Genomic DNA, 20406 nt, shown 5'->3' with positions numbered 1-20406 from the left:
CTGGGCTCTGGGGGCCGACGTCACTGCCCATGGGGCTGCAGCTGTCCGTCTGAGTCCTGTGGGCCTCGTGGTTCGTGGCTCGGCACGGAGCTGCCGGCTCATGCGGGGCCCCGTTCCGGTTTTGAGGACCTGCTGTGCTTCACCCACAGTGCGGGTCACATCCCCGTGGCCGGGCACAGGGGCTCCTGTTTCTCCATGTCTTTGCCAACACTTGTTTCCTTTTTTTTTTGGATAATAGCCATGCTAACGGGTGTGAAGTGGTATCTCATTGCTGCTCTTTTTTCTGTAGTTGATCATAAAAACGATATTTGTTCATTATCATTAGAATATAGTTAACAGTAATAGCCAGGTTTTTGTGTTCTGCTTCCTATATAAAGTGCTTTTTATCTGTGACTTTCAGTCCTCACCACAGCCCCAGAAGACAGTGTTGCCGGGATATTCAGGGCATAGGGTGCAGATAATACCCTCCTCTGAACACTCTCCTGTTAATCTGTCCCCAGGCAGAACCAGCCAAGAAGCACAGCGCTGGCGTCCAGCCGCCTGCGTTACAGACACGGCTGCTGGGAAACATGCCTTAGGCTGCAGCTTGGCTGGACTCGCCAGCAACCGCCAGCCCGTCCAGGGGCAACCCTGGCTCTGGCCCCTGGGCCTGAGTGCTGGGGAGCCGAGCAGTCCTTCTGGGGCTGAGAGCGCACTGGGCCCTTGGGGGGGGAGGTTGAGGGTGAGGTGGTCTTTCCCTTTACCAAGGAGATCCAGGAGGTCACAGAGCTGGTGATGGGCACGCCCTCAAGAGGTCACAGTGCTGGCAGAGGGGCGTGTCCCAAGAGGGTCTCGGAGCTGGTGAAGGAACAAGCCATAAAGAGTGGGTTCTGCTGATTGTGTAGATATCTGTTAAATCTGGGCTTCTTGAATTCTACTGTGAACAGCTCTTAAATGTAAATTCTGGTCTGATGTTGAGGCATCATAGTAAAAGTGTGAATGAGTACAAATAAAGTTTCCTTTCTAGGTATTTCTCCTCCTGAAGTTTCCAGAGTTAACCTTGGAAATGACACTGCAAAAATAGGGTGGTTTTCAGGTGGACGTGCGTGTGGTCAGCATCGTCTGTGGTGGCCTCTGGGTGTCCAGCAGCCTGGCAGGTGTATTCTATTCTTAGCCCTACTTCTGGGGGCCGTGAGCACTGTGGGGAAGGGGGCAGACACAGCTCTAAGAACCAGCCATCACGTCTCATGAGTTACCTGCGTCAGGAGTAGCCACAGCACTTTGTTCTGCCTGTGAGTCCCGTTTCTCTGACTCGGTCCTGTGTTTCTGTGTGTGTGTGTGTGTGTGTATGTGTATCTGAGGCCCCTTTAGTTGTGTGTGAGTAACTGCGTTACTGTCACACAGCTCCTCGCAGGGCTCACGTGGAGCCCCTGGCTTTCATCAAGAAACTGGAAACTTCCCTCGCTTTCCTGTTTAGCTTTAAAATATAGAGAATGCGTGTTTGCTCAAATGAGTGATCTGTTAGGCTGGGGGGTGTTTATTTGATTGTTGAGCTAAAGGAATAATTACTTTGAGGAGTAAGTTTCCATTCCTAGTGTCCTCGGTTACTTGAATCTCTTTCATGGAAAGCTGTGCCTGTCTGATTTTAAACGTGGGCATTTGAGAAGGAAAGACGTGAAACCATGTTTTTAGCATATTGCTTTGTAACAGTTGAGAGTGAAAATCCAGGATCATGGTAACACTTGTGTAATTGCATTTTTTCTTTTTTAGTAATTTGTATGACTTTATGATTTTGGAATAGATTTCCTTTTTTTAAAGCGCAGGTTTAACGTAAACATTGTGATTTGCAGTATAATTTATCTTTCATTTTCTGTAAACAAAACATGCCAGGTCCCAGCATACAGACTCCTTCCTCCTAAGTGGCCATCGTGGCAGGAATTTTCTCTGTGTTAGGTTTTGATCTGGTTTACAGGTATTTTTACTGAGCACCCAGAGCTGAGGTCTCCTTCTCCGTGATGTCCCCTGGGGTTGTGTGTCTCCAGGTGGGCTCTGTCTGGCTTCTCGTGGCAAACGCGTGGCCGTGCTCGCCTGCCCCCTCCTGGCTGCAGACGGCAGTGCTCTGTTTGCGCCTGGGGCCTGAGTGTGGTTTCTGGTTTGAAACAGTCCTTTTGAAGACAGGAATACTCCCTCAGAGATCCAATTCCTCAGACCTCTTCCAGGGGTCTGCGTGAGGATATTTCAGAGTTCGCTGCGGACGTGTTGGTTGTCCTTCCCGAGTATGTGCTGTCTGACGGAAGGTGTGTGTCAGTGTCCCTGAACGTTTTCTGTGGACACTCTTTTGGTGTGTAGAGCTCATTTTATTCACACAGTTCATGTGTATCTCACACACACAGAGACACGCGCGGTGGTGTCTTGACTGTGCGGGTGGAAGGCAGGCTGCCAGGAGGCTTGTCCTGGAGTGCTGGCGCTGCTCTCGGGTGTGGGGCGCTGGGTCCAGTGGTTGGAACGTGGGCGCTGCGGGGCTCAGGAGCCCCACGTCCAGAGTTTCGCCTCTGACACGTTGAGCCGGTGTCCTGCCGTTCCTCATGGTGTACGGACCACACTCACCTGCTGCCCGCTCCTCAGATTTCTCCCTTCCCGCTTCCCTCCGCCCCGCCTGTCCACCGAGATTTCGCCTTAGACCACAGGGCTCGTTTCTAGAGACTGTTTCCTTCTTTTCCAGACGCCCTTCACTGTTGTGGTGCCTTTTCACTCTTTCGGGCCCCCGTTTCTTTCGAGGCGTTTTCGGCATGTGTGCTGTAAGCCTCCTCGATGGTCGTGTTATTTCTGCATATCAGGACTGGTCCCCTTGCATGCTTCCTGTTTACGCTCCCTTGGTGCCCTGGTTCTTGAGCTTGTTTTCTGTTTGGCTGTCCTCTGATGGCTAGCTGTTCAGTGGGTGCCTCCTTTCCCGACGGCTGACCTTGGCTTCTGGGCCCCAGAGAGCTTTCTCGCCCTTGGGAAACCCCGAGGGTCCTCAGGAGGAGGTGTGGCTTTGGATCACACGCTGGGTGGGTCAGGCTCCGTTTGGTCTCTCCTGGGCGGTGTCCCCCACCCCAGAGCAGCTTCTCTGGCCGGCTTCCTTTTAGGAGGCGCGCGGGGCTCTGGGACCCCATGTGCTGGGCTGGGGCCACCCTGCGCCGGTGCTGCCGTGCGTAGCCTTCATTACTTTCCGCGCCTGGTGGGGGGGCTCAGCCCCCTTTTCTCAGCACATCTGTGTCTACGTTCTGTTATCAGCACTGTAACATTTACTGCGTGACAGGGAGGACAGGCTGCCTGAGCTGCCCTGGAAGGTGCGCTGTCCCATCCTCGGGGCTCCCCTGCCCTCCTCACAGGGGTGGAGTCTGTTTTTAGCTCTTGGGTGGGCCGCAGAATGTTTTGTTTTGCTTAGGACACTAGGAAGGCTCCGTGTTTTAAGATCTGTTTCCTGTGCGTTTTCCTCTGTTACGAGTGGCCGTGACTGACCTCTGTCGTGTTGCATTAACACGTCCAGGTTCTCTCTCGAGGTGCTGGAGGCCCCTGGGGCGCACAGGTCTGCGGTTCTGCCTGCACCTCCACGGACGCCGGCAGGCGCCAGCCCCCGCCCTCCCGGCTCTCCTTCAGGGGGCGCCTGGCGGCCCTCCGTGTGACGGCTCAGGGGGCGTCTGGACGCAGTGTGTTCCTGACACCTCCCAGCCCAGAGGATTCTGTCTGGAGCCCAGCATGTCGTATGCTCTCCTTTTTTTTTTTTTTTTTTTTTGAGTGAGAAAAGACAACCTCTTTGGACCTAAACCTTGATTTGTCTTTGTCTCTTCTGCCTGTTTCTTGTTTTTGTAGAATGTTCGCCTGTAGCTTGCTTTAGAAAACCTTTTTCTTTTGGTTCTCATAGTAAGGTGATTAAATGTTATTAACTGTGGTGTTGAGAGGTATGTCTTAAACTTAAGAATTGATAAAATTAGGCAGTTGGCAAATGATTTGCTTTTAAAAAAATTGAAAGCAGATTGAAGTCACTCATGAATTAAGCTCGCTTGACCTGTGTTGCCGTGGACTTCTTTTTGATCCCAGGGCTGTGGTTCAGCTCAGCCATCTCCGCTTTACTGTCGTTGCATATGCCTCCTCCAGATGGCGTATTTTAAGGAGGAAAAGGCATTTTTTTCCTTCAGATGGAAACATCAGTTTTTTTCCCACAGTTAAATGGTAAGATGCAGATATAAGAATAGGGAGGGAAGTTTTCCTTCTTGTATGTCTCGTGGCTTAAAAGTTACTTATTTCCCGTGGAGTTCTCTTTTCCATTCCGTGGACAGAGAGAATTGTTTCAGCTGGGAATAGCACCTTCTGTTTTGTTCTGTATTTTCACCCTTTTGGAAACCCTTACAGAGAGGCACTGAAGGAAGATTGAGGTCAGCCGCTCCACAGGAGGAGGGGGACCCACAGCTAAAGATAGGCGTTTTGCTTTGGGCTTTTTATGGGTTTCCGGTGCTGAGAAGCTCATGGAAATACTGAGCACATGGGATCTGGGACCCGGTGCCCGAGGGTGTTTGGAGGGCAGTGCTGCCAGAGAGAGAGGTCCTGGACAGGTGTGGTCAGGGGCACCGCCAGCTGTCTTCGGTAGGGCCCTGCAGAGGAGGTGCGGGGTGTGCCCGTTAGAATTACCCCTCTCCCCCCACCAGCCGAGGGCCACTACCAGCCTCTGTAGCTGGAGGTCCAGGGCTAGACCCCCCGCCCCCGCAGAGCCTCGGTGACAGACACAGCCCCTCGCAGAAGCAGGGACTGACAGGCACTCACGCACACACCTTGAGCCACAGAGTCAGCCGCCAGGCGCTCCTCCAGTGCCTGTGCTGAGGAGGTCTGTCTAGAGTGGAGTTGGATGAAAGGCCTGCGATGCACTTGAATCCTTGCAGTAACCGTGACCACTTTCCTTTGGTTCTGGCTTGGAGGTTCTGAAGACAGTGTGGCTTTTCTCAGCGCCCTGCCTGGGGTGGCTCTCTCCTCTGTCTGTCGCCTGTGTTAGCAGGCCCTCTGCGCTCTCAGTGACCTGGGCCCCTCCAGATGCACTCCAGCCTGCGGGTCTTGATGTCTTAACACTGCGTCCCCTTAACTGCCTGCGTTCCCTCCTGTTCTGGGGGGCCAGACTTCACCCATGCTGCACCCTGAGCTGACGCATGGCTCATGCGTTCTTTTGTTTGTTGACAGCAGCGGTGTGTAATCCGTGAGGTGCTCAGCTGAGCGGGGAGGCTGGGCTGGGTGGGGAGGCCCAGCTGTGGGGGTCTCTGACCCCCGGGAGCTGACCGTGAGGAGGGGGTGCGGGCTGGGGCCTCTTGGCCGCATGCACTTCTGCTCCACCTCCCTGTGGTCTGGGGCTCAGCTGGAGCCAGAGGCCAGGCCGTGGGGGCTGCCGCGCTTGGTGGTCTCGGCCAGAGCCATGAGTGAGCCTGCCCTCCCGTCTTTATTTCAGAGAAGCCCGTGTCACCGAAATCCGGAGCCTTGAAGAGCCCTCCCAAAGGATTCGATACAACTGCCGTTAACAAAGGCTACTACAGTGTGGTGAGTGACTGAGGGGCGCTTTTAAAGAGTAACATGTTTTTTCGATATCTGAAACTCGATGTGTAGAATGGGGGTTCCCTGGAGAAGGGGTTACCGGCCGTGCTGACTCCTGCTCCCGAGGTCGTTCTGGGACATTCTTATGTGTTTGTGTTTGTGTCTGCAGTTGGCCCTGTGCTTGTTGCATAACCTGGTGTTGGGATTATTTCCCCGTATGGTTTCCAGTCTTCAGCATGGGATTTTAAAAGGTCATAATGTGATTTGCAGATTTAAGTGCCCTTAGGCTCATATTCAGAGTAGGTTGTCAGTTCTCTAGACCAGTACAGTGTTTAGTTTATCTTGTGTGTTACCATAGTCTTTCCTGGGATTGATGTGTGTATATATATAAATAGTATGAAGTTACAGGTGAGCATCTGGACATTGTACATAGTGAAGACAAGTGTTTCAGAATCCTGAAACTTGCTGCCTTTTGAAACCTGAGCAGTTTGTGAGCTTGAACAATACCCATGATAGTGAGTCTCACACCTGACCCAGTCGCCCTGTGCTCCTAGCTGCTGCCTCTACTGTGGACTCGTGGGGCTGCCTTCTCTTCCCCCTTCTTGGGTAAGACACTGCTTTCTTTCCCGGGGAGGCTGCAGGGGGCAAGGAGTGCCATCCTGATTCCCAGTGACGTCCCAGGGCGGGAGCCCCTTGCTTCTGTGTCCATTGGGGGTCGCATCAGAGGACTCCCGTCTGTGTCCATCGGGGGTTGTATCAGGACTCCCGTCTGTGTCCATCGGGGGGTTGTATCAGGACTCCTGTCTGTGTCCATCAGGGGTTGTATCAGAGGACTCCTGTCTGGGTCCGTCCGGGGGGTGTATCAGAGGACTCCCGTCTGTGTCCATCAGGGGTTGTATCAGGACTCCCGTCTGTGTCCTTCGGGGGTTGTATCAGGACTCCTGTCTGTGTCCATCAGGGGTTGTATCAGAGGACTCCTGTCTGTGTCCATCACGGGTTGTATCAGAGGACTCCCATCTGGGTCCGTCCAGGGGCTGTATCAGAGGACTCCTGTCTGGGTCCGCCCAGGGGTTGTATCAGAGGACTCCCGTCTGGGTCCGTCCGGGGGTTGTATTAGAGGACTCCCATCTGTGTCCATCGGGGGGTTGTATCAGAGGACTCCCATCTGGGTCCACCAGGGGTTGTATCAGAGGACTCCCGTCTGGGTCCGTCCGGGGGGTGTATCAGAGGACTCCCATCTGTGTCCATCGGGGGGTTGTATCAGAGGACTCCCATCTGGGTCCGTCTGGGGGCTGTATCAGAGGACTCCCGTCTGTGTCCACCAGGGGTTGTATCAGAGGACTCCCGTCTGGGTCCGTCCAGGGGTTGTATCAGAGGACTCCCGTCTGGGTCCATCGGGGGTTGTATCAGGACTCCCATCTGGGTCCATCGGGGGTTGTATCAGGACTCCCATCTGTGTCCATCAGGGGTTGTATCAGAGGACTCCCGCAGGGGCCCACAGTGCTGCCCTTGTCTCCGGGAGCCCCGCTCCCACCGGGTGCTGTTGTGGAACCAGGTAGCCGTGCTTCCCGGAGGTCCAGTAGTAGCATGTGGCCCCCTTCGGATTGAAGCGTGACCAGTGCCCTTCCAGAGGTCCGTCCATCTCTAGCCGCGCTCACACAGGGGGAGGAGCCCCGTGCACAGGGCCTGCTGACTCTGAACCGGGGGAGGGGACACCTTGACTTCAGTCTCACATCCAAACTGATGTTCACGTAGCTGAGAGCATAAACAGCATGCTGAACAGCCCGTGTGGTTGTTGGGACATCAGCGTGGAGAGTGTGGAGACCATCTTTCAGCGTCGTGCTCGTTTTGCAAAAGTGAACAAACCCGGTGAGTGACTAAGCCAGGACTCAGTTTCAGCTTGCCTGAGCTCCATGTTTGTAAACTACACAGGAAAGTAAAATGTGGGGCACGCGGCGCACCTGGGCGATTGGAAGAGACGGTGTGTGAAGCTTTTCACACTCCACCTGTCGCTGCGCCTGCATGGACAGCCGCACACGGGACAGGCACTCCACCCCACTGAGGGGCGAGCACCTGGTCCGGGGGTGAGGCCAGCGTGGGCTGAGGTCACGGGAGGGTTTGGGGCCAGTGACTGGAGAGTGCTGTGGGTGGGGGGTGCCATGGCTGGGGGAGTGCCCGAGGCGGGAGGGTGTCAGAGGCGGGGGAGTGCCCGAGGTGGGAGGGTGGGGTGTCAGAGGCGGGGGAGTGCTGTGGGTTGGAGGATGTCAGAGGCGGGGGAGTGCTGTGGGTAGGAGGATGTCAGAGGCGGGGGAGTGCCCGAGGTGGGAGGGTGTCAGAGGCGGGGGAGTGCCGGAGGTGGAGGTGGTGCAAGCATTTGGAAGTTAAGGCGTGAGTGGGGAGGGTGTGTGTCTGCTGCTGGTGTGTGAGGGTCCAGACCAACCACGACAACACCGGGGAGAGGACGAGGATCTCAGTGGTTCACGGCCGTCCTCGGGCTGGTCACGCCTCTGCCTCCCCTGTTTCTGGGACGCCCACTGAGCATGTGTTGGCAAGCACTGGGTGTCACACAGGCCTCTGAGGTGCTGTTCATTTTTCTTCTTTTTTTTTTCTGTTCTAGGGAGTGTAAAATCTCTGTGGGTCTTTTTGTGTTTGCTCAGTTTTCTGACCTTGAGCCCCTCTAATGAAGTTTTCATTTTATTTATTGTAACTTTCAGTTCATAATTTCCATTTGATTCATTTTATGGGTCAATACATTCTATATTTGAGTCATTGTTCTCATACTTTTAAAAAACTCTTTAGGCATAGTTTTCTTTAGTTCCTTGGACACTGTCAGACAGCGCAGTTGGAGTTGACCGTGCCCTTGAGAGAGAGCTAGCCCCCTGCAGCCCCCGCCGCCTCAGCACCACTCAGCAGGCGGCCGCAGCTCTCCAGGTGGGCCAGCTGACACAGCCATCCGGAGTCCAGGGGTCACTGCAGCGCTCCCTGCAGACGCTGTGGCTCTGCCCTCACAGCGCCAGCCGTTTCAGGGCCTGAAAATCCTCTGTGTCTTGCCTGTTCATTCCTTGCCACCCTCACCCCGACCCCTGGGGACCCCGATCTTTATAGTGTCTGAGTTGGAATCACCCGGATTGTCAACTTTTCTCTGATGCTTACGTTGGGTACCTGGTTGAGCTCCTAGAGGTAAATTGCCCCAGACTGGGTGTGGGGGGTTCCCACCTGACTCTGTCCCCCCAGGGATTTTAATGCTCAGGCGGGTCCAGTTACAGCGTCCGCTGCGGGCAGTGAGACTCACCCTGGAGGCAGTGACCTCGCGTCCCTCCCCTTGTGGATCTGAGAGGAGCTGTTGATTTTCCGTCTCTTTGGTTTTTACCTGTTGTTGGGTGGATGACCACTCTCATGCTCCTCACCTGCAGAACCAGAAAGTGTTTCTCAAAAGAAAAACTGTAGAATTCTGAAAACACTCAAGCCTTTAATGTAGTATTTCTGATTCTTGAAATCCACCCCAGAAAGATTACCTGAGATGATTTCAGAGATTTTTGTGTGAGGATGTTTTCACAGGATGCTTTGTTTAGCAATAAGCTGCAAGCAACCTAAGTGTGTAGCCATGTACCGACGCCTCAGACACCAGTGGTGGATCCGTTTCTGATTCTTACAGGTGCAAACGGGGCTTTAAAAAACGTCAGCTCATGTTTTCATTTTAAGTACAGTGAGTATAAAGTACAGTGAGTATAAAGTACAGAATATAAAATTGGGCAGGTAATGTGATTTTGTTGTGTAAAAGTGTTATCACTGAAAGTAGAAGGCAGTGTGCCAGGGAGCGTGGCGGAGTTGTACTCCTCGGTACCACTGGTAAAGGAGGCTTGGAGGGCTGCCTTGGCCCTGGGGCTCAGGCTGGGTTGGAATGTCACCAGGAGTGGAGACCTCGGGTGGCGGAGTCGGGGCTCAGACACGGAGGGTCACAGTGGAAGAAGAAACCCCGTGACTTTGCTTTACACGAAGAGTTGACCCGTTTTTGGTGACAGAGCCCGGCGGGACAGTTTATTTTCGAGTGTGAGATGTGTTTCAGTCTCCGGTCAGTGAATGGTCAGGAGCGCCCTTCTTTAGGTGCCTGGTGGGGCGTCGGGCCTTGTGTGCCCTTGTGTTTGATGCCCTGCTGCGGGCTGGCCTGGGGAAGCCCCCCCCCGCTGCCTGCAGTCTGCTGTCTCTGTAACCGAACGCTGGTAATGCTGGCCTCGGCCTTGTAGCGTTAAGGGGGTTAGCACTTGGCCTTAAGGTGCCTCATAAGTGTTGGCCCTTAAGAGGTTTTCATGGTTATTCTGTTGTTTAGTCGCTCAGTCGTGTCCATCTCTTTGCGACCCCATGGACAGCACTCCCTGTCCATCACCAACTCCCACAGTTCGCTCAAAGTCCTGTCCATTGAGTTGGTGATGCCATCCAACCATCTCATCATCTGTCCTCCCCTTCTCCTCCTGCCTTCAGTCTTTCCTAGCATCAGGGTCTTTCCCAAGGAGTCAGCTCATCACATCAGGTTGCCAAAGTATTGGAGCTTCAGCTTCAGCGTCAGTCCTTCCAGTGAATATTCAGGGTTGATTTCCTTTAGGATTGACTGGTCCCAGGGACTCATGGTTATTAGGAAGTGTGTTCAGAAGTGTTTGAGGCCACCATACCATTCTGTTTGCAGATGGGCATCCCATTTGAGGATTAATTACCCAGGGCGGTAGTCCATGGTGATGGGATTGTGTAATTAAAGGGAGCAAGTGTGTGACCTCTCTGAGCTTGGTGGGTGTGACAGAGGAATTGGCTGCGCTTCTGGCCTGGTGACAGACCCCCGGCCAGGGGAGGTCAGTGAAGCCCTTCTCTTGGAGAGGCCGGATGCCCACTCCTTCGGGGGTGGACAGTCTTCCAGCACCTCTCCTAGGGGACAGCAGGCTCCCTGTCACCATCAGAGAACGAGCCTTCCTGACTGTGTCTTCTGGGAGGAGAGCAGGCTGTCAGGACCCTCCGTGTCCTGCGGCATGGTGGCTTTGTCTCCAGGGACCGGTCAGCGTTCCTTACGCAGCGGACAGAAGATGCACATCGTCTGTGTCCGCGCTCGCCTGGTGTCACGACAGGCGCAGCAGCTCTGTCTTTGAGAGACTGCAGACGTGACCCAATGGGCAGCGGTCACTGCATATTACATGTTAGAGTGGACGTCCGTCACGCTGTAGCAGACCTCCACAGACCCTGCCTGTGCTCCAGACGGACCTGCCCCCGTGCGTCCCCTTGGCTCCTGGGGTTGCCCAGAGCCTCTGCCTGCTCGTCCGGGAGAACCCAGGCCTGGTGGCCGGAGGTTCTCCTGGAGCCACGCTGAGCCAGCCCCGCCTTGGCTGCCTTCATCTCTCACGGTCCCTGCCTCATCCACCTTGGCCAGGACTGGTCAGTGCCTCCCCGCGGCCTGTACAGGGTCAGGCTGTTGGCGCACCGCCCGGGACGGGGCTGCCTGCTCTGTGTGCGCTTGGAGCTGCCCCTCCTCTCCTGGGCCCTCGCTCACACTGACCGCCCGCGGCCCCTGCCCTCCTCTCCCGGGCCCTCGCTCACACTGACCGCCCGCGGCCCCGGCCCTCCTCTCCCGGGCCCTCGCTCACACTGACCGCCCGCGGCCCCGGCCCTCCTCTCCCGGGCCCTCGCTCACACTGACCGCCCGCGGCCCCGGCCCTCCTCTCCCGGGCCCTCGCTCACACTGACCGCCCGCGGCCCCGGCCCTCCTCTCCCGGGCCCTCGCTCACACTGACCGCCCGCGGCCCCGGCCCTCCTCTCCCGGGCCCTCGCTCACACTGACCGCCCGCGGCCCCTCGCCCTCGCTCACACTGACCGCCCGCGGCCCCGGCCCTCCTCTCCCGGGCCCTCGCTCACACTGACCGCCCGCGGCCCTCCTCTCCCGGGCCCTCGCTCACACTGATCCCTCTTCCCGTCCTCTCCCGGGCCCTCGCTCACACTGACCACCTGATCCCTATTCCCGTCCTCTCCTGGGCCCTCGCTCACACTGACCGCCTGCTCCCTACTCCCGTCCTCTCCTGGGCCCTCACTCACACTGTCTGCCTGCGGCCCCTCCTCTCCTGGGCCCTCGCTCACACTGACTGCCTGCGGCCTGGGCAGGCTCTGTTCCTGCGGCTCCTGGCAGGGTCCTCGCTCCCTGTGGATGAAGACCGAGGTGAAGCTTTTCCGGTGGTGGCCAGTGCCGGGCGTGTGAGTGGGGGAAGAGCGAGCTGGGCCACGTGGCGACAGCTGGGCGGGGTGTCTGTGAGGGTCCTTCCTGCCTCAAGACCCACAGAGGTGTGCCGTCCGGGGAGGACACGCAGGGCGGGGATCAGGCCGGGCTCTGCTGGCCCTGAGGCTGGCCCTGGGGTGACGCTGAGCACCGTGGGCCCCCGGCTCCTGCTGGAGCTCTTGGGCAGTGAATCTTCAGCGTCCCTCAGCCTGTGAGTCCCCAGATTTAGGAATGCTGTAAGCACGTAGCTTCTTTTAAATGGCACAATGACACAAGCATTTAACATCCACCCCCTGACTCTTCTTGAGACTTAACGTCATGAAGTATTGAGGATGCAGAAATCAGGACGCCACACTTGGTCAGTGGTGGCCGGGCTGTGCCCGCGGCCTCTGCTCTGGGAGCGGGAGGGCTGCAGGAATGGCTTCCTCCAGCAGCACTGCTGCCCTTCCTTCTCTGCTCTCCCTCCAGACTCTAGTTCATTAACAGCTGGGGTCCTGTCTAGTAATTTACTTTTTGAAACTTGAAGTACTAGCAGTTTAAATAGAGTGGGCTGGAAGAATATGTGCAATGGTGATTTCTCCTTGTGGTGTGGGGGTTATAGTTAGGTGGGCAGAGAGGGGTGAGAATAGCTCTGCCAGTCTTGAGTTCAACCGGGGATCGAATTTGGGCCCCCTGCGTTGGGAGCACAGGGTCTTAGCCACTGGGCCACCAGGGAAATCCCTGGGTGTAGTTTGTGATAGGATTCCTTTACTGTGTCTGGGTCAAATCTTGAAAAGTTTCCTTTATGTTACATGTTCTGTTACATGTACATCAGTTATTTATTTTCAGAGGACTGTCAGGGACACGTGGAACATAGGACGCCCTTGGAATTTGCAGTGGCTCCCTGGTAAGGAGAGTGGTGTTGGCGCTCCTTTCCTGGCAGCGATGAAGTGGTTTCTGTGGGCTGCGGGGCATGAGTCGGTCCTTTGTTTGGCTCTGCCGCTGCAGCTGACAGCCGGGGATTGTCTGTGAGCTGCCCAATGCGGTCCCCCTATGGGCACCATTGTTGGCCGGGCCGCCCCACGCCTCCCGCCCTGGGGGGAGCTCGCGCGGCCGGGCTCTTGGCCCGCCCTCCTCATGGTGCCCGGTGACGGCTGCTCTTCCCGGCCCTCTCTGGACCCGCCTGCGTGTGATGGAGCCGTGGCGGCTGGGCCGTGACGTCCCATGGGGTCCTGCAGCAGCCAGAGCGTGCAGCAGTCCAGGAAGGGGAGACAGGTGATGGCTGGAGCCCTCGGCTTGCTGTGAGCTCGGGGAGGGACTGGCAGCCTCTGCGTGGTGGACGCCCGCGCCGCGTGGCTCCCTCAGCGAGTCTGCGGAAGTCAGGGAGAGGAGCGTGGCCTGGGTGGTTTGGGCGGGGTTGCTCTAGAGCCTGTCTTGAGCACTTAATTGAAGGTCGTGTTTGCAGCCAGTAGATGAAGGAGAGGCGGTCGGGCAGCGCACTCTGCGTGGATCTCGGGGCGCTCCGTGTCTGCTCGCCCCGCGCAGTGCCGTGGCTGAGGAGGGTCATTGACTGCCTCGCGCTTGCGCTCCCGACGCTGCTATCCGTGGGAGCTGTTTGTGTTTGTAGGGTGTGTGTGTCGGGTTCCAAGCGTGTCCTTAGCAGAGTTGCTAATAGTTCCTGGTGTTTGTTCTTAGACATGGAGTCTGAGTTGAGCCTGTGTTTTCACGTTAACATAGGGGCTTTCTGTCTTACTCATCTGTGACAGATTTAAATTTTTTTTAGTTCAGGGATCCACCCATGGTACTTGGTTTGCCTCGGGTCATTTTGTAAGGAGAAGATGGGGATAATGTGGATGAAGCGCATCCCCTGGTGACGCAGAGGCAGGGTCACGTGGTGCCCCCGTCCTCCAGTACTCTGACACTCGGGCCCACTGAGTGTCTCTTGGAGGGGAGGTGTCTAACTGTGAGAGCGGCAGCCGCATTTCCCCACGAGGCAGGGTCTCCCAGAGCGGCCCCTCCCCGTCCGCTGGCATCCGTGAATAGGTCCATTCAGGGGCGGGACGGAGCGGAGCCCAGAGCTGCGGCAGCGTGGCAGAGCCTGGGCCCCGAGTAACTCATGCCGAGCCGCCTCAGGTCCCCTGCTCTCACGAGTGGCTCTGCTCCCCTCCGGAATGTGGAAGACCCTAGTGAGCACACAGTGGTTCGGGTGGTTTGTGTCAATGCTGAAATGTAAATTTAGCTAATGATTGCTTTTTTCTTAAATGTTTAAACATACCTTTTGATTATCGAAAACCAGGGGAGAAAGCCGAGCATGTTTGGAGTCTTTATTCTGTCTGATTTCTTCTGCAGGGCTAGTTTAGGGTGCTGTGTTAGTTTTGGGAGACAGCACTTAGGGCAGGGAGTAGTAGCTCCTCAGAAAAGGCAGGTGGTGTGACTTGGTGACCGGAGAAGGTGCTGGCCCTGACAGTGGGGTGGAGCAGACGGCTGAGGAGGGCTCCTTGCTCCCACGCAGCCCTTAGCCCGAGGCTGGAGAGGGGGTGCTGGTTGGGCGCAGGTCCACCTCTCCCCGCCTCACTCTTCCTCTTTAGAGGAGGGCTTGCCCGAGGATCGGAGGTGCTGTGGGTCGGGCACTCACTCAGCCGTCCAGGCTCCCATCGGTCAGGCTCCCCCTGCAGACCTGAGCTGCCCCGCCTAGCCTTGCCCCAGGGGCCAGTGCTCTTGTGATTGCGTCTGAAAGGGGCTCATGTTTCAGCCAGCTCTTTTATAGATTTCTTTCTCAGTTTTTAGGGGTTGTTAGCTGCTTTTGTCTATATATATTGCAGGCTTTCAGGAAACATGTTAATTTCAAGGTTGATTTATAATTATTCTCCCAGAGATGGTAGAATACATACAGTGCATACAATGCTTGTTTTATGCTGGTGGACCTTTTATTTGTAACATGTACAGGATGATCTGAGACGGTCACCTTCTCTGGTGAAGGTCTGCAGTGCCCAGAAATTGACTTAGAATGACTAGATGCCATCTGAAGGGTGAACTGCATGTTTTTTTTTAGTGGATGCACTTTCCATATGTCACAGTGCATAGATTTTAAGGGTACACGTCAATGAGCTTTAACCGGTGTATATGTCTGTGTAACAACTACCCAAGTCATGATGCAGAACTTGTCCATTATTCCAGAAATTGATCTCACGTCCCTTTCCCTGTTGTCCCCCTACCCCCCCATCCTTGCCCTCGCAGATGAGTTTGGCCTGTCCTTAGATTTACCATAGATGGGTATATGGGATGTCCTTGTGTGAAAGGCTTCTCTTGCACAACGCGTGCTTTGGAGATGCATCCATGCCTCCATGCTGTTGTGATTGTCAGTGGTTCCTTCTTTCCATCTAAACAGACGTAGCATTACTTATCTGATGATGGAATTCATTCAGGCCTCTTTCTAGGTGTTCCCCTGTTAAATGTGCTTGGCAGGAATATGAAGTCAGTTGGATAGCCTCGATAATAACTCATTACCTGAATTTACTAGTTAATAATCACAGGGAGTGATAACATTAAACGAATCAGTGTTACATAGAAGCAACCGTGCGAATTGAACAATAGTGATGAACTTCCCAAAGCTTATACATCTTAATGTCAAATAATACTTACATTTATTGTAGGTGCTACAGAATATTTTGGAAACAGAAAATGAATATTCTAAAGAACTTCAGACTGTGCTTTCAACCTACCTACGGCCCCTGCAGACCAGCGAGAAGTAAGTTAGGTGGTTATTGTGTCAAGTGTTGGAACAGTGGTCCCCTTGGCTATTGCCTCGTGTTTTCAGAGAACAGCAGCTGAAAGGCTGGGACAGAATGCAGCTGAAGACACAAGAGAGCTCCTTGTGTGTTGGGCCGCGGGGCGGGGAGGGGAGGGGAGGGGAGCATGAGTAAGACCGCTCACACGTGTCTCCTGTTTTTCTCGGCTCTAGGTTAAGTTCAGCAAACACGTCACATTTAATGGGAAATCTGGAAGAAATATGTTCTTTCCAGCAAATGCTTGTACAGTCTCTAGAAGAATGCACCAAGTAAGTAAGAGGCTAATAAATATAAAATTCAGATGGATACAACTGGTATTTGAATGGTCAGGATTAACTTAACTTTTAGATTTCACATTTCTAAAGGTGGATACTGGGTTATTTCGAATGTTTGGGGTATGTCAACTTTTACAGTGAAAGTGTGTTTTAGACTCTTCTCCTCGGTGGGACCTACTGCCTGCTCAGAGCAGGGAGAGAGGTTTCCTGTGAGCAGTGGTTCTTTGGGGTGGCGGCTGCAGAAGGGAGGGAGTGTGGAAGGGAGCGCTGCGGCTTGGTGCTGGACCCCTGCCGAGGTCAGGGGAGCACGGCATGCTGCTCACAGGCACGGGTCTCTCTGCTTCGTCTGCGTTGGTTTTTCTCACATGGGTTTCAGGTACATTCAGGGCTGGACGCACGGCCAGCTTGCTCCGGGTCCTTTGTCATTCATCCTCTGCTTGCTTACGCAGCACCCAGCGTGTGCCAGACGCGTGTTAACGAGACAGAAGTGACCCCTGTCCTAGAGGAGCTGGTAGTCTGGGGAGGGAGACAGCTGGTTAAAGACGGTAGAAGTAATTACAGACAGAGGTGTGGAAATGCTGTGAGGAAAGCTGAAGTTGGGTTTCAGGGGAGGTCGGCCAAGCACTGCGATGACAGGAGTAGGCAGGCAGAGGCCATGGCGGCCGCTTGAGCCGGCCCCGCGCGTGGGGGGCCCAGCCTCTCCATCACTTACTGTGTGGTCAGTCGCTCACTCGTTATCCTGTCCCCCGCCCTCGCGGGTCACCCTGAGCCCAGCATCCTTAACCTGGCGCACTTGCCCGCGCATTCTTCTGTCCTGGAAGAGGGCTCGTTCCTGTGGCAGCCGCTGCCCTGCCCTTGCGCTGACGCCGCCCTGGCTCAGGCCGGCCGCTCCTCCTGTGTCCTGCACAGACCCCCTGATGAGGCCCTGACCTCTGGGTGGCCCTCTGCCCGTCCATCTCCCCAGCAGCGTCTGGCCTGAGCCCTGCTCAGAAGCTGGGGGTGCCTGGTTATTCCTGGGCTTGTTCCCAGCTGTGTCTCACAGACTGGCCTCAAGGGCCACAGGAGCGGCCTGAGGGTGCTGGGGAGCTGAGGTAGGAGGTCGGTCCCCGCATGGCGGCCGTCTGTGGGAGCCCTGCCCGCTCCCGGCTCCCGCCCGCTCTGCTGCACAGGCCTCAGCTCAGTCTGCAGGCCCACTGAGGCGCTGTGGCCCCGCCTTCCCCTCCGCTGCTGCTGGCGCTGTGGCCCCGCCCTCTGCTGCCTCTCGCGCTGTGGCCCCGCCCTCCGCTGCCGCTCGCGCTGTGGCCCCGCCCTCCCCTCCGCTGCCGCTCGCGCTGTGGCCCCGCCCTCCCCTCCGCTGCCGCTCGCGCTGTGGCCCCGCCCTCCCCTCCGCTGCCGCTCGCGCTGTGCCGGGGGCGTGGGCAGTCCTGTCACAGCCCCTCCTCCTGGCGCTGCCGTCACCGGTGTCCTGCGCGCTTCCCGCTCGCTTGTACCTTCTTAGGTTGCAGACTCCTCCGTGTGTTGTGGGCTGAGTTCCCGTTAGTTGTCTTACATTTTGTAGGGCTTCAGCTTATTGAAGAAAATACTGAAATAAACATTTGACATAATTGCTACTGGTTAAATAAACATTGTGTATTTAGTTCAAAGTTAATTATGAGGTGTGTCTTAAAATATAAATAAATTCATCTTTGTAGACACTGGACCGTTACTGTAACATTTTCACAGTAAAATAGTATTTGTTTTAGATTGTTATCAAAATACAAATTTGAACTAGAGAATAGTTTATTTTGTCTGAAAGTTGTGTTTTGAACCATCCAAATAATAGAAACATGGGGATCCAGAGATGATATTAACCTTGTAGAACGGACCGGCTGGTACGGGCAGCAGCCTCTGTCCTGCTGGGCCGGCTGGGCCGCGCAGCACCCTCTGTCCTGCTGGGCCTGCTGGGCCGCCCCTCCTACAGAGCAGAGCAGAGGACCTGGGCTGATGAGGCGGTGACTGGGACTGGTGCTGCGCTGACCCAGGTGTCAGAGCTATCACCTCCGACCCCAGTGGGGTGTCGGTACAGTGGACTTCACGTCAGAATCGGCCCACCACATGGCACCTGGGAGGTCCTGAGTAGCCCTTGCCGTAACCTCTGGACTTGCTGAATGAGACTGCATGATTCCATGGAAACATTTCCAGCTCTAGAACCTCGTGCGTCTGGGAAGTTGGGAAGGGAAGGCACTCCAGTGGCACATGGGGCTGTGAGCGGATGGCTTGAGGCGGGGGCTGGAGCTGCTGGCTGGTGATGGGGGCTCCTCTGGGGGAGCCTCAGGTGCTGCCGCCCTCTCGGGCCTCTGGCATCCTTGAGGAAGTTGTCCGCATTCAGGGTTTGGGGTCCAGCAGGAGGGGGCTTGCCAGGGGCTGACAGTGCCCTTGAGGCTCCAGTGTGGAGTCACTCGTGTCCCCGCATGGGGACGCCTCTCGGTCGGTAGTGGGCAGACTTGGGGGGCGCACGGGCTCACTCGGGTCACGGCCACACCCTCGGGAGCCTCCTGGGGGGCTGCTGCTGAAGCTGGTTACTTAGCAGGCAGTGGGCAGACTCGGGGGGCGGGGGGCGCAGGGGCTCACTTGGGTCACGGCCACACCCTCCTGCTCTTGGTCTCCCTGGGAAGTCGGTGGCCGCTGGACCCTGAGCCCTTTCTTTGTGCAGTTAGCAGTGCCATCAGGAGCAAACGTGTCATGCAGGGACGTCGTGCGGCAGCTCTGCGTTCTCAGGCCTCTCCTGGAGCTCATCCCGCTCTGCTCCGGGGAAGGAGAAGGGCCCCTGGGGGTCCCCGCCTGCCCTGTAGCAGTGTTCCCCCTGGAGAGATTACAGTGCACTGCCTGTATCACTGCCTGTTACCAGACCACCACCAACTCACTGTGTCAGACCACCGACTACTCGCCTGTGTCAGGCCACCAACTACTCGCCTGTGTCAGGCCACCGACAACTCGCCTGTGTCAGGCCACCGACTACTCGCCTCTGTCAGGCCACTGACTACTCGCCTGTGTCAGGCCACTGACTACTCGCCTGTGTCAGGCCACTGATAACTTGCCTGTATCAGGCCACAGATAACTCACGTGTATCAGACCGTCGATAACTCACCTGTATCAGACCACTGATAACTCACCTGTATCTGACCATGGATAACGCCTCACCTGTTACCTGACCTTTCATAACTCTCCTGTATCAGACCATTGGTAACTCTTGACCTGTGCAGTTCAGTTACTCAGTCGTGTCCGACTCTTTGCAGCCCCATGGACTGCAGCACACCAGGCTTCCCTGTCCATCACCAACTCCCAGAGCTTGTTCAAACTCATGTCCATCAAGTCGGTGATGCCATCCAACCATGTCATCCTCTGTCATTCCCTTCTCCTCCTGCCTTCAATCTTTGCCAGCATCAGGGTCTTTTCTAAAGAGTCAGTTTTTTGCATCAGGTGGCCAAAGTATTGGAGTTTCAGCTTCAGCATCAGTCCTTCCAATGAATATTCAGGACTGATTTCCTTTAAGATGGACTGGTTGGATCTCCTTGCAGTCCAAGTGACTCTCAAGAGTCTTCTCCAACACCACAGTTCAAAAGCATCAATTCTTCAGTACTCAGCTTTCTCTATGGTCTAACTCTCACATCTATACATGACTACTGGAAAAGTCATAACTTTGTCTAGATAGACCATTGTTGGCCAAGTAATGTCTCTGCTTTTTAATATGCTGTCTAGGTTGGTCATGGCTTTTCTTCCGAGGAGCAAGTGTCTTTTAATTTCATGGCTGCAGTCACCATCTGCAGTGATTTTGGAGCCCAGGAAAATAAAGTCTCTCACTGTTTCCACTGTTTCCCCATCTATTTGCCATGAAATGATGGGACCAGATGCCATGATCTTAGTTTTCTGAATGTTGAGTTTTAAGCCAACTTTTTCACTCTCCTCTTTCACTTTCATTAAGAGTCTCTTTAGTTCTTCTTCACTTTCTGCCAGATCTGCGTATCTGAGGTTATTGATATTTCTCCTGGCAGTCTTGATTCTAGCTTGTGCTTCATCCAGCCAAGTATTTCTCATGATGTACTCTGCATATAAGTTAAATAAGCAGGGTGACAATATACAGCCCTGACGTATTCCTTTCCTGATTTGGAACCAGTCTGTTGTTCCATGTCCCGTTCTAATTGTTGCTTCTTGACCTGCAGAAGATTTCTTAGGAGGCAGATCAGGTGGTCTGGTATTCCCATCTCTTTCAGAATTTTCCAGTTTGTTGTGATCCACACAGTCAAAGGCTTTGGCCTACTCAGTAAAGCAGAAGTGGATGTTTTTCTGGAACTCTCTTGCTTTTTCAGTGATCTAGCAGATATTGGCAATTTGATCTCTGGTTCCTCTGCCTTTTCTAAATGCAGCTTGAACATCTGGAAGTTCTCGGTTCACATACTGTTGAAGCCTTGCTTGGAGAATTTTGAGTATTACTTTGCTAGCATGTGAGATGAGTACAATTGTGCCGTAGTTTGACCATTCTTTGGCATTGCCTTTCTTTGGGATTGAAATGAAAATTGACCTTTTCCAGTCTTGTGGCCACTGC

At 55.0% G+C, this 20406-nt stretch overlaps 1 protein-coding gene across 12 annotated transcripts in view; it reads left to right on the top strand.

The window, feature by feature from the left end:
- The window catches only part of ARHGEF7 (Rho guanine nucleotide exchange factor 7), a 102890-nt gene that overhangs the window by 50988 nt on the left and 31496 nt on the right, over nt 1–20406 (top strand). For all 12 annotated transcript variants that reach the window (XM_043478183.1, XM_043478182.1, XM_043478193.1 and 9 more), the window contains 3 exons: nt 5453–5541; nt 15415–15509; nt 15723–15818. In XM_043478183.1, coding sequence (XP_043334118.1) covers nt 5453–5541; nt 15415–15509; nt 15723–15818 — 280 coding nt within the window. The remainder of the gene's footprint in view (nt 1–5452; nt 5542–15414; nt 15510–15722; nt 15819–20406) is intronic.

The sequence above is a fragment of the Cervus canadensis genome, chromosome 9, assembly GCF_019320065.1.
Source record: "Cervus canadensis isolate Bull #8, Minnesota chromosome 9, ASM1932006v1, whole genome shotgun sequence".
Taxonomy (NCBI): Eukaryota; Metazoa; Chordata; class Mammalia; order Artiodactyla; family Cervidae; genus Cervus; species Cervus canadensis.
The sequence above is the reverse complement of the archived record's forward strand: the minus strand, read 5'-3'. Positions and strand labels throughout refer to the sequence as shown.